This window comes from Callionymus lyra, chromosome 12 (genome assembly GCF_982586985.1).
Source record: "Callionymus lyra chromosome 12, fCalLyr1.hap1.1, whole genome shotgun sequence".
Taxonomy (NCBI): domain Eukaryota; kingdom Metazoa; phylum Chordata; class Actinopteri; order Syngnathiformes; family Callionymidae; genus Callionymus; species Callionymus lyra.
In genome coordinates this window covers 7,712,089-7,723,635 of record NC_141829.1, presented here as the reverse complement: position 1 = coordinate 7,723,635, position 11,547 = coordinate 7,712,089, and the positions used below count along the sequence as shown (strand labels likewise).

The following is an 11,547-nucleotide window of genomic DNA, read 5'->3' as shown; positions in this document are numbered from 1 at the left end:
TTTTGCATTTTTGTAGTAGATAGATCTTTTTGACTTGATCATTTTATAAGTAGCTTGCATGCTGAAAAAGTGTGAGAACCCCTGGTGTAGAAGATGCCATCATTCACCTCCTGCATCGGACCTACTCCCACCTGAATAGAGGAAGCGGCTCAGTGAGAATCCTGTTCCTGGACTTTTCTAGTGCCTTCGAACACCATCCAGCCCACTCTGCTCCAGGACAAACTGACACGGATGCATGTGCACCCTGGTCTGGTCTCCGGGATCTCAGATTATCCCACTGATCGACCACGGTATGTCAGGCTGAAGGACATCACGTCTGACACGGTGGTGTGCAGTACAGGAGCACCTCAGGGGACAGTACTGGCCCCTCTCCTCTTCACCATATGTACTTCAGACTTCTGCTACAACTCAGAGCTGAGTCTCGTTCCAGAAGTTGCTGACGACACTACCATTGTTGGACGCATCAGGGGCATCAGCTTGTTTTACAGTTCTGCCCGTCATTACTCTGACATTCCCTCGCTCCCTTTTCGTTATTAACCTGTTGTACTTTTGGTAAGTTTTTTATTATCATTGACTTTCTCCATGAACTGTTTCTCTAGTGATTCGCCACTCTGTTCTGGATTCCTCATTCAGGATTATTTGGATTCACAACAATTTTAAGACAAAGGGTGAATCTTTATTTAAGATGTAATTTTCAAAGTCAGAGATGAGGTTTTCTCGCGAACATGTAGTAATACTTCACTGACAGCAGCACCTCTGTCTCCGCAGACGTCACCTTCATGATGGCCATCAACCTTCAGACATATGAAACTACATTTAGAATTTATTGTACGTTATAATTTCCGAATCGTGTCACCTTTGGAGGACGTCTCGGGACAGTGACGCAGCCTTCTCAGGGTCTTCCTTCAGCAGAGCCTGGTAGTTGGTGAAACTCTCCACAAGTCCGATGTAGCTGGACAGAGGTACGAGCCTTTCCACCGTCACACTGTCGTGCCTGACGAACATGAGCATGTGATTTATTTATTTTACTGTATAAGCTTATTATCGTGACACAGTCAGTGGACACTTACCACTCTTTCTCAGAGTAAGGAATGGAAGAATAAGCGTCCAGGTACTGTTGTTTGTCATTGGCGACTATAGGATGCAAGTAGGGTTCCAGAGCGCTATAAAACTGAAACAAAAGAAAATAATAAGGAATAAAATAAGGAACAAAATTCAGTTCAAGTAATTTCATGAGGCCCGCTGGATGGTTGCTCAAATAAATGTAGATTTATTTTCATGTTGATGTTCCGACCTTAGGGTTAGAATATAAAACAATATTAAAATTATATATATATATATATATATATATATATATATATGTATATATATATATATACATATATATATATATTAGTCTTTTGAAAGGATTAAACATGGAAGTATATCAGTGCCAACAGAATCTTTCATGGTTGAATTGAATATTTCAGGGTTAGAAACTTGGTTTTCATTTCATATTTTGAAGGGATATTTGTATGTTTTATTTAAAATGATGTGACAAATGTCCCCACTGTGGGAAGAATAAATAAATATCTTATCCTCCACTGTTTTTGCATCTCAGCCGGTGAATCTGGTCCATGTTTAGGTGGTGATATAAAGAGCTTCAATTCTCTGCTTCAATATGGTTTTTCTCTAGATAGGATGGAAACTTCAAGGAGTAACGAAAGATCTGGAATGTCAAATGATGAAAAATAATGATTGACAGGTCTGCACCTCTTGACACACTTGGTGAAGGGACTCCTGGCAGCAGTCGGAGAAGCTGACGTCCATGTATTCACATGTGAAGTTGAACAAAGCCAGAACTGCACCCGGCTTAAGGACTCTGTCGACTTCCTGAAGAAAGCGAGGTCCGTCGAAATAGTGGAGGGCAGAACTGGACATCAGCAGATCCACAGAGCTTTCAGCGACCGGCAGTTTCTCAGCTGAACATTCGCTGCAAACACAAACATTTGCCTCTGGTTTCGAATACTTGCAGTTGTCGCTCATTCACGCTCACCTGTAAGTGATGTTGGGCTTCATAGAATGTTCCAGAGCCATTTCCAACTGTGCAGGACTCACATCTGTCCCCAACACACGGTCAAAGTGTTTGGCCAGCACCAGCGTGCCCTGACCCGACCCACAACCCACGTCCACCGCCAGCTCAAACGGACCAGCTTTCTGATGAAACAGGTTTAAACACGTTTACAATGTACATCATTTAAGTTTTGAACTCGTAATTCTACTCGGAACAACTTGATATTTTGAACAACTCGAACAGTTATTTATGGTCCTTGAATGCAACATAGCATGTGTTTTGTACTGTGATTTCTTGTCAGTAGTGATGTCAAAAAATTAAGACTTTTAATCAGATTCATTGATAAATGGATTTGTGGATTCACATTGATTTATCACAAATTAATAGTTTTCATTTGTTTCAATAAGTTTTCCTCACATTATTTTAAAACTAAAAACACAGAATGAGAAATATTTTATAGACAAAATATGCTTATTAAACTACATTTCATGTAAAAATTCCATTAACTACCATCAATCTCACCTCTGCTTGCACTACCTGTACATTAAAACTTTTGTTTATAATCTGTTAATAAGATGATTATTTAGGTTTGTTGATTATTTATTTCATTTTGTTGGTTATTTGTTTTATTTATTTTCTTCAATGTCTTAATTAATGTCTGTTTAAGTCTTTAATTGTAATGTCTTTAATTGTTTTAAGTGTTTAATGTTGTTAAGCTTTCATGTTTTGCATCGTGGGTCAGAGAGGACCAAAATTTCATTTATGCTATATGTCTGAATACATGCATATATTTGACAATAAAAGAACTTGACTTGACTTGAACTGGTTCAGACTTTGTTCAGACAAAAAAAAAATACAATAAAAATAATTTTAAAACAAAATCTCCAATTAAAAAACTAACAATTTAATTGTTGACAACATGCTGAGGTCAAATGATCAGGAAACAAAAACATTCACCTTTTTTTTTGGTTCTGAATTGAGTAGAATGTCTTCTTGGAGATGATTTACCTGTTTTTGCAGAAACTTGACGGCCTCTTCAAACAACTCTGACGGAGAAAGTCTGTACTTCCAGTAGTTCTCAGCGTGTTTCTTCCCTTCAAACAGGCGGATGGCCATCGTTGACTCGTTCTCGTGTCGGTGGCTCTTTCACTCTTTCAATTATTCATCAGTCTTTGAAACATTCAGTGAAGATGGTCTGTTTCCAATGGTCGTTTCTACAGAGAGCAGAACATAAATCTAACTTTTTTTTAAACCCGTTATCCTGGTTCTGCTTCATTGGTGCTCCGCCCTCCAACGGCTTCGCTATGGGTTTACCCCGAGGCACCGCCTCGTCTCTGAGAAAGCTTAATGAACTCGCCACCCAGCAGGGGGCAGTACCTTCCTATAAAGGCGGGCAGCACCCGCCGCACTTTCTCCTTTTTCAACTCAGCGAGAAAGCTCCTGACAGTGGAATGTAATGATGGCGAATGAATATTGAAGTGAACCATGTGTACACGAAGACTCCCTGAAGAGGAGACACACATGTCTGCTTCGTTTTGCCTAGAGGCCCAAATCACACGTGATGATTATGTGGCCTTCCGAGCGCTTCCCACGGCTTTTGACAGTGTTGGGAAGCGTTCGAGGCTTGTCGACCCACGCCGCCTCAGATCATGATTATGATCAACACAGGACTGCCGTGTTGTTTAAGAAAACAACACGGCAGTCCTGTGCGCTGCACTCGACAAGCTCACGTTCCAACGTGTTGGGCCCTGATGAGTCGAGCTGAGTCGTCCATCGGTCATGAACAGATGTCGACGAGGAGGACGACTGGCTCGCTGCATGGAGTCGACCATGGGGTATGCGAGAGCGATCAGGTGAGTATCTCTTGCAGGTCTCATGGCCCTCCTGCAGCACTCGACGGGTTCACTTGAGAGGTATTAGTGTGCATGTGGCTCCGCCTGTGAGTGTGACGTATTCACAGGCGTCATTAGAGACTTTCGCCGCTAATGCTAAGCTAACATGCTCCGCCGTTCATAGACGGCGAGAGTTTCCTCTCAGAACACAGTTCGGAGGAGGTTTTAAACCCCTTCGTCCGGGTCATACCGAGACTGTAATAACGGAGTCTGTCCACACGAATGAAGGGCAGACTCAACCATGTGCTTTGCAGATAAGCAAATGTCCACGAGACCGGCTTGATCAGCTGTGTTTACTTCACTTCCGTGTTGACATGCGCTGACGGGGTTTGACCGCCGATGAGCGTTGTCAAAAAAAATCCCGGCGCCATGGATGACGTCACGTTTGGCGGAGAAACGTCATGGATGACGTCACGTTGGCGGAGAAACTTCATGGATGACGTCACGTTTGGCGGAGAAACGCCATGGAACGGACGCACCATTGAGAGGAATGGCCCGGCAGGAGGCGGCGCAGCTCCGCCATCACCTGCATGGGCGTGATGACGAGGCGCGACGAGGATACGCGGAGAAGATCCCGTTCGTCGGCCTGATAAGCAAATGTCCACGAGACCGGCTTGATCAGCTGTGTTTACTTCCGTGTTGACATGCGCTGATGGGGTTTGACCGCCGATGAGCGTTGTCAAGAAAATCCCGGCGCCATGGATGACGTCACGTTTGGCGGAGAAACGTCATGGATGACGTCACGTTTGGCGTGATGACGATGCGCGACGGGGATACGCGGAGACGGAGATCCCGTTCGTCGGCATCATCATCTGGTGCTGGGGGGAAGCGTCACCAGAGACCAGCCACCCCAGCAGCACCAACAACGAGTGAGCGTCGCCAAGATCCGCAGCGCGAGCCGGGGGAGCCAGCAGCCGCAGCAGAGTCGACGGCCGAGGGCTCCTCCCCCTCCCTAGGTGGTTCGTTATGAGAGAGAGGTTGGTAGCGTGCATGTGTTTCCGCCTGTGAGTGTGACGTATTCACAGGCGTCATTAGAAACTTTCGCCGCTAATGCTAAGCTAACATGCTCCGCCGGTCATAGACGGCGTGATTTTCCTCTCATAACACAGTCCGAAGGAGGTTTTAAACCCCTTCGTCCGGGTCATACCGAGACTGCAATAACGGAGTCTGTCCACACGAATGAGGGGCAGACTCCAACCACATGTGTTTTGTTTACAGACGAGCAGAGGTCCGCGAGACCGGCTGAATCAGCTGTGTTTACTTCCGCGTCGACCAGCGCTCGTGCCCGACAGAGCGTGACAGCTGATGAGGTGAGTGGAACTTGTCCGGACATGTCTATGTTAACCGGAGGTTGTTCCTTCCCCCACAGCGCTGTCTACAAACACTGGCACCGTGGAGGACGTCACGTTTGGCGGCGGAGAAGCGCCATGGAACTGACGCAACCTGGTGTTTTTACGCGCGAGTTTTTTCGCCGTTCTGAGACCAGGCGAGGGCGAGGAACTTCCGTCCCGTCTGGTCGATCAACTGGAGAGGTGCGTGGCGGTCGGATCTCACGAGTGACGAACAGGTCGGGACCGCCAGCGGGGCTGGAGAATGTACGGGACCGGGTGAGTGATGCGGTGCCGACGCGCGCGCGACCTAACTCACTTCAGCTCCGGGTTAATTCTCCAGCGCTTTCCTCCACATCGCGGGTTTTGTCAGCTCCGGTGACACTAAGAAGTGCTCAGGGAGTTGGGAAGACTTCCGGGGGGGGAAGGAAACACGCACGACGCGCATCTGAGGTGTCTCACGCGCACTTGCGCGCTTCTCCCACAGAGCCGGCTTTTATGTATGAGAGTGGGGGTTCTAGTGAATCCAACTCGAGTACATGCTCTGTGGATTCAAGAGACAGAGACGCGGCTTGTGTGATGCCCTTTCGTCTACGGCCCGTCCATGGGGGGCGGGCCGGAGGACTACCCAAGGTTCGCCAGGGCTGCGGTTCTGACAGAACATTATTCGGCTTGGAGTCGCCTGGTTTTACTTCTAGGACCCACTTGGCTGGGGGGAGTAATCAGGCGGGGCTATGCGCTACAGTTTGCCCGTCAACCCCCGCGTTTTTCAGGGATTCTCTGGACGCGTATGGTGGAGCAGGAGAAACTATCCTGTCTGAGAAACGAGGTGTCTACTCTGCTGCAGAAGGAGGTCGTAGAACTGGTCCCTGCAGCCGAGATGATGTCAGGGTTTTACTCCCGGTACTTCCTCGTGGCGAAGAAGACCGGGGGTTGGAGGCCCATTCTGGACCTCAGCTATTTGAACAAGTTCATAGCTACCCGCCCGTTTCGCATGTTGACGGTCAAGAAACTGCTTTCAGGTGTATGTCCAGGAGATTGGATGACATCTATCGACCTGACCGACGCGTACTTTCACATACCGATAGTCAAGAGACATCGAAAGTACTTGCGTTTCGCCCTCGAGGGTCGGGTGTTTCAGTACACTCGACTTCCGTTCGGCTACTCTCTGGCACCCAGGACCTTCACCAAGTGTGTGGAAGCGGCAGTGGAGCCTTTGAGAGTGAGTGGGGTAAGGATCTTGACCTATCTGGACGACTGGTTGATCCTTGCCAGGTCAGAGGCAGAAAGTTACGCTCACACACAGAAGGTGTTGAGCCATATTGCCACCCTGGGGTTCACAGTGAACCTCAGCAAGAGCGCTCTGACTCCAGTTCAACAGTTAGTTACCTGGGGGTACTGTTGAACTCGGAGGAAGGATACGCGCGCCTCCCGGACGTGCGTATCCAGCCCATTCTCCGACTGACAACACAGTTGCTGGAAGCTCGGTGTCACGTGACAACAGCAGGCACTGTTATGTCCCTCCTGGGGCTCATGGCGGCAGCCCACACGGTTGTTCGGCTGGGCTTGCTGCACATGAGGGAGCTTCAGAGATGGTTTGGTCGTCTCAAGCTAGACCTCAAGCGGGAAAGAGGTCGGAAAGTGCGCCTTCCCGCTCGGGTTTTGCAGGACATCCAGTTCTGGAACTCTCACGCCAACCTCAGGCGGAGAGTTCCATTGGGTTGCGTCCTTCGTTACACTCAAGTGTTCACAGACGCTTCCCTGACAGGTTGGGGAGGCACCTCGGGTCAGGCCTATGCCAGTGGGGTCTGGAGCAGTCCGGTGCTCAGACACATAAACTGGCTAGAGCTGAAGGCGATTCACAATGTCCTGCTTCACCTCTCTCCCCAACTGTCACAGTCCAACGTCCTAGTATTTTCAGACAGCTCCACCTCCGTGGCGTACGTAAATCGCCAAGGTGGAGTCAGATCCCCAGCCCTTCTGTGTGTGGCAAGGAAGATTTGGCTGTGGGCGGACTGTCACCTGCTTTCGCTCAGAGCCCAGCACGTCCCGGGCGAGCTGAATGCAGTAGCGGACAGACTGTCGAGGGGGGCCGTCCAGGACGAATGGGGTCTGTCCGAGGCAGTGGCAAGCGAGATCTGGTCTCGATTCGGTCACCCGGTTGCAGACCTCTTCGCCAGCAAGGAGAACTTCAAATGCCCTCTTTGGTTCTCCCTCAGGGCTTCGGACCGCCCCCCACTAGGCGTGGACGCTTTAGCCCATTCGAGGTGGCCGGTCGGTCTGCTGTTCGCCTTCCCTCCTCCGCGGCTCCTTCTCCCCCTGATTCGGAGGACGAGGCGGGGGGGGCTGAGGTTAATTCTAGTGGCACCAGACTCCCCGGGGGCGCTCTGGTTCCCAGAGCTGGTGCGCATGGCGGTCGGGGCCCCGTGGGCCATCCCTTGGGGCCCCGCTGCCCTGTGTCAGGCGGGGGGGACACTGACAGCGCCCCCGGTGCTGGGCCGGCCTCTCAAGGTGTGGCTCCTGCACGGGACGAGCTGATCGGGACCCTGGACCCGGACGTTCTCCACACGCTGGAGAACGCCCGGGCCCCATCAACACGTAGGCTTTATGCCTCAAAGTGGGGGATATTCTCCCGCTGGTGTTCAGACAGGTCCTTGGACCCCAGCTCTTGTTTGGTCTCCGCTATCCTGTCTTTCCTGCAACATTTGCTGGATAACGGGCGGACTGTGGCGACACTGAGAGTGTTCGCATCAGCCATAGCGACGAGGCACGTCGGTTTTGAGGGTGCTTCGGTTCGCGCCCACCCTTTGGTGGCGCGTTTCCTGCGGGGTGCCTGCAGGCTTCGACCTCCTGCAAGGCCTTCCAGCCCTCAGTGGGATCTCCAGTTGGTACTGGACTCTCTCACAGGGCCGACCTTCGAGCCTCTTGACCAAGTCCCATTGGATATCTTGTCTTTCAAGGTATCGCTCCTTCTGGCACTAACAACCACGAAGAGAGCAAGTGAGCTTTGTGCCCTCTCCATTAGCCCTGAGTGTCTTTCCTTTGGCGTCGAGGAGTCTTCGGTGTCTTTGCGTCCTAACCCAGCGTTCCGCCCGAAGATTCTGAGTTCCTTGTTCCGGGCGACGACCTTCACGCTGCGGGCCTTTCACCCGCCGCCTCACTCGGACCCGGGTCAGGAGCGTCTCCACCTGTTGTGTCCAGTGAGGGCGTTGGCCTGTTACTTGCGGCGGGTGGCCGAGTTTAGGCGCTCTGATGCCCTTTTTGTCTGCCACGGTAGATGCCGGCGGGGAGAGGCTCTCTCCCCCCAGAGGTTCTCTCATTGGGTGAGATCGGCCATTATCCGTGCCTACCGAGCAGCGGGTGGATCCGCTCCTAGCGGTCTGAGGGCACATTCCACCCGTGGCGTGGCAGCCTCAGTGGCTCTTTTGCGGGGTGTGGCAGCAGAGGATATCTGCTCTGCTGCCTCTTGGGCGTCCACGTCTACCTTCGCTAAGGCCTATCTCCTCGACGTAACGGCGGGATCAGTAGCTCATACTGTCTTGAGCGCTGTTGTGCCCCCCTCAGGGCCCACGGCTCAAGTGGGATTGGACCCTGGGCCGGCGGGGCCCTAGTGATGCTGCTCCAGGAGCGGCGTCCAGCTGGGGGTACATTTATCCCGTCAGGCTTCGCCTTTTGGGTAAACCCATAGCGAAGCCGTTGGAGGGCGGAGCACCAATGAAGCAGAACCCCTGAGTTATCTATTATAACCTCAGGTTCTGCGAGTTGGTGCGAAGCCCTCCAACCTCGTCGCCCAGCGGCCGCCCTTCTCGCTGAGTTTTCAGTTGGAGAAAGTGCGGCGGGTGCTGCCCGCCTTTATAGGAAGGTACTGCCCCCTGCTGGGTGGCGAGTTCATTAAGCTTTCTCAGAGACGAGGCGGTGCCTCGGGGTAAACCCATAGCGAAGCCGTTGGAGGGCTTCGCACCAACTCGCAGAACCTGAGGTTATAATAGATAACTCAGGGGTTCTCTTTTTTTCTATTGCTTCTATTGTGTGTTATCTCATTTCATTCTTTCATACTGTACTGACATCACTAAATTAAATCTATGTTGTATTTGGATATACAAGTTTCGGATTCTGATAACATTTGACTTGATTTTTTAAGTAGATTTTTCAAGTAGAAGTCTTACAAATCTTTGGCAATTATCTCTTATCACAGCTTAAATGTGAACCATTTTTAAAATTGTTTTTTCATGAGAATCGTTTTGTTGAACCAGTTTTTAGGAGATTTTGCAAATAGATCGTCAATCACGAGTGATTTTCCAAACATTTACAGAAAAATACATCTGCTTTTACAACATCAATTTCCAGTTTGATATAGACTTTCATGTAAAACAAGTAAACGTCCTCCTTATAATGAGTACCATATATACCAATAGTGGATCTAGTTTCGAGTCATATTTGTTTGGAAAATAATTGACAAAGAAAGACTAACCTTTGCTCGACGGTTAACACTTACAAACCAGCAGGAACAGCCTTTCAAATGCGTCTTAGATAAAGGATGTTTTTTAAAATGAAAACATCTTCGTCGTCAAAAGAACATGATAAACTTGTATAAATCCTGATTTAAAGCGGTTTAAAAACTTCCTCTCGCTGGAGGCTGTTTGGAGAAGTGGAGTTGGATCATACCATGTTGGAGACGGGAGGGGGGTGACGTTGAATTCATGTTTAAAAAAAACAACTTCTAGTTACACAATTTGTATTTATTTACACTGTCACATTTTTTTTAAATTATTATTTATACGGTTATCAAACGATATATGTTACATTTGATCGGTGCTGGACTCAACACAAGCGTCGCCCCCTCGTGGGGACATTTCTATACGCAGTCACGTATAAATTCCAATCTTTGTGGCGTTGAATGTGTGCGTGCGTGTGTGTGTGCGTGTGTACGTGTGTGTGAACCTGATGACATCACTCGACACTAGTCTTGTTGTGTTCCTTAAAGGGCACCTAATGTGAAAACCCAACTCTCCTGAGTTATTCACATGTTGTAAATGTTGAAGTCTTCAAAATGCAGTAGTTCATTCATCATGATGTTGCTCTGTTTTGAAGTTATTACTTAATAAAGTTCCCTTCCATCTGAAATCTCGCCAAACGAGATTACGGTTTAAATTAAACAGTCTAACATCACACTGGTGGAGGTGTCCTCCCCTAGAAGCCCTAAATCAGTTAAGAACCTACATGTTAATCGTGAAACAAAATAAATATTTATGTAAACATGGTGAGAGTTACTTCTGCCTTTAGGTGTTTTTTAAATGTGTACATTAAGCAGCAAACCTACTTTTTATTATTCGTTTTTAATGTACAAAACGTGAGTTTTAGGAGTTAGAAATTTATGTGAGTTATTGAATGCAACTCGTGTTTTTGTGACCAATCAGAGCTGAGTGGGCGTGGTTGCTCGGACGGGACTTTGTCTCAGGCCAAAACAGCGCATTTTAATTGGGCCGGGCTTAAGCATATTTCTAATGTAAATATCTATATTAAATGAGAGTTTTGTGCAAAAAGAAACTGATGAGTATAATAGAAAAAATGATGACACACTTAAATCAGCACATTAGGTGCTCTTTAAGATCTATACACAATCGGAAATCATTATGTGAGAACAAAATAGCAGAAAGGTCAGCAAAAGATGTCTAAAGTAGCTGCCAAATGTAAAGTTGAAACATAGTTTACATACGTCACAAGGCGCAGACGACGAAGACAGCCTCTCCAGTAGCTCCGCAGCAATAATCAATAACTTTCAGTTTTTTAAAATAATCTTTATTATCATTTTTTCGCTGGATACTTTTGAACATGGAGAGAATCGTCTTGTTTACTCAAGAGAGGATCTGTCGTCAGTGAAATCAATGGCACTCAGAGACGTGGCTCACTCATCTGACTTCAGAATCAACATCCTGACCCTTTTATCATCATCTCTGGGGATTTTAATCATGCCAACCTGGACTCTACTCTGCCTACTTTCCACCAGGCGGTGGATTGTCCCACCAGGAATAACAGGGCAATTGACCTTCTCTATACCAACTTGAAGGACGCGTACAGAGCCAAACCTCTTCCTCCACTTGGAAGGTCCGATCATAACCTGGTCCACCTTCAGTCACGGTACACTCCTCTGGTGCAGAGACAGACTGTGACCACTAGGGGGATCAGAAAGTGGACACCAGCTGTGGAGGACGCCATCAGAGACTGCTTTGACACCACAGATTGGGATGGGCGGCTGAAGTCTCACGGTGAGGAC

The 11,547-nt window shown here is 48.4% G+C and overlaps 1 protein-coding gene across 1 annotated transcript; it reads right to left on the bottom strand.

Moving 5' to 3' along the window:
• Positions 1–654: 654 nt before the first annotated feature.
• LOC148068110 (putative methyltransferase DDB_G0268948) lies at positions 655–9,908 on the bottom strand. Its single transcript, XM_087804212.1, has 7 exons — positions 9,745–9,908; positions 3,062–3,267; positions 2,036–2,196; positions 1,753–1,972; positions 1,071–1,171; positions 857–994; positions 655–794 (listed from the first exon to the last, which is right to left on the bottom strand). Exons 2-7 carry the CDS (start codon positions 3,167–3,169, stop codon positions 701–703), a joined length of 822 nt encoding a protein of 273 aa, XP_087660338.1. The 5' UTR covers positions 3,170–3,267; positions 9,745–9,908; the 3' UTR covers positions 655–700.
• Positions 9,909–11,547: the final 1,639 nt, after the last annotated feature.

What these genes read in the sequence shown, in the direction of transcription:
- LOC148068110 (XM_087804212.1), bottom strand. Translation starts at nt 3,169, where the DNA reads ATGGCCATCCGCCTGTTTGAAGGGAAGAAACACGCTGAGAACTACTGG. An exon ending in AAGCCCAACATCACTTACAG is followed by an intron (nt 1,973 to 2,035) that starts GTGAGCGTGAAT and finishes TTGTGTTTGCAG; the next exon opens with CGAATGTTCAGCTGAGAAAC. An exon ending in TCCCGAGACGTCCTCCAAAG is followed by an intron (nt 795 to 856) that starts GTGACACGATTC and finishes ATATGTCTGAAG; the next exon opens with GTTGATGGCCATCATGAAGG.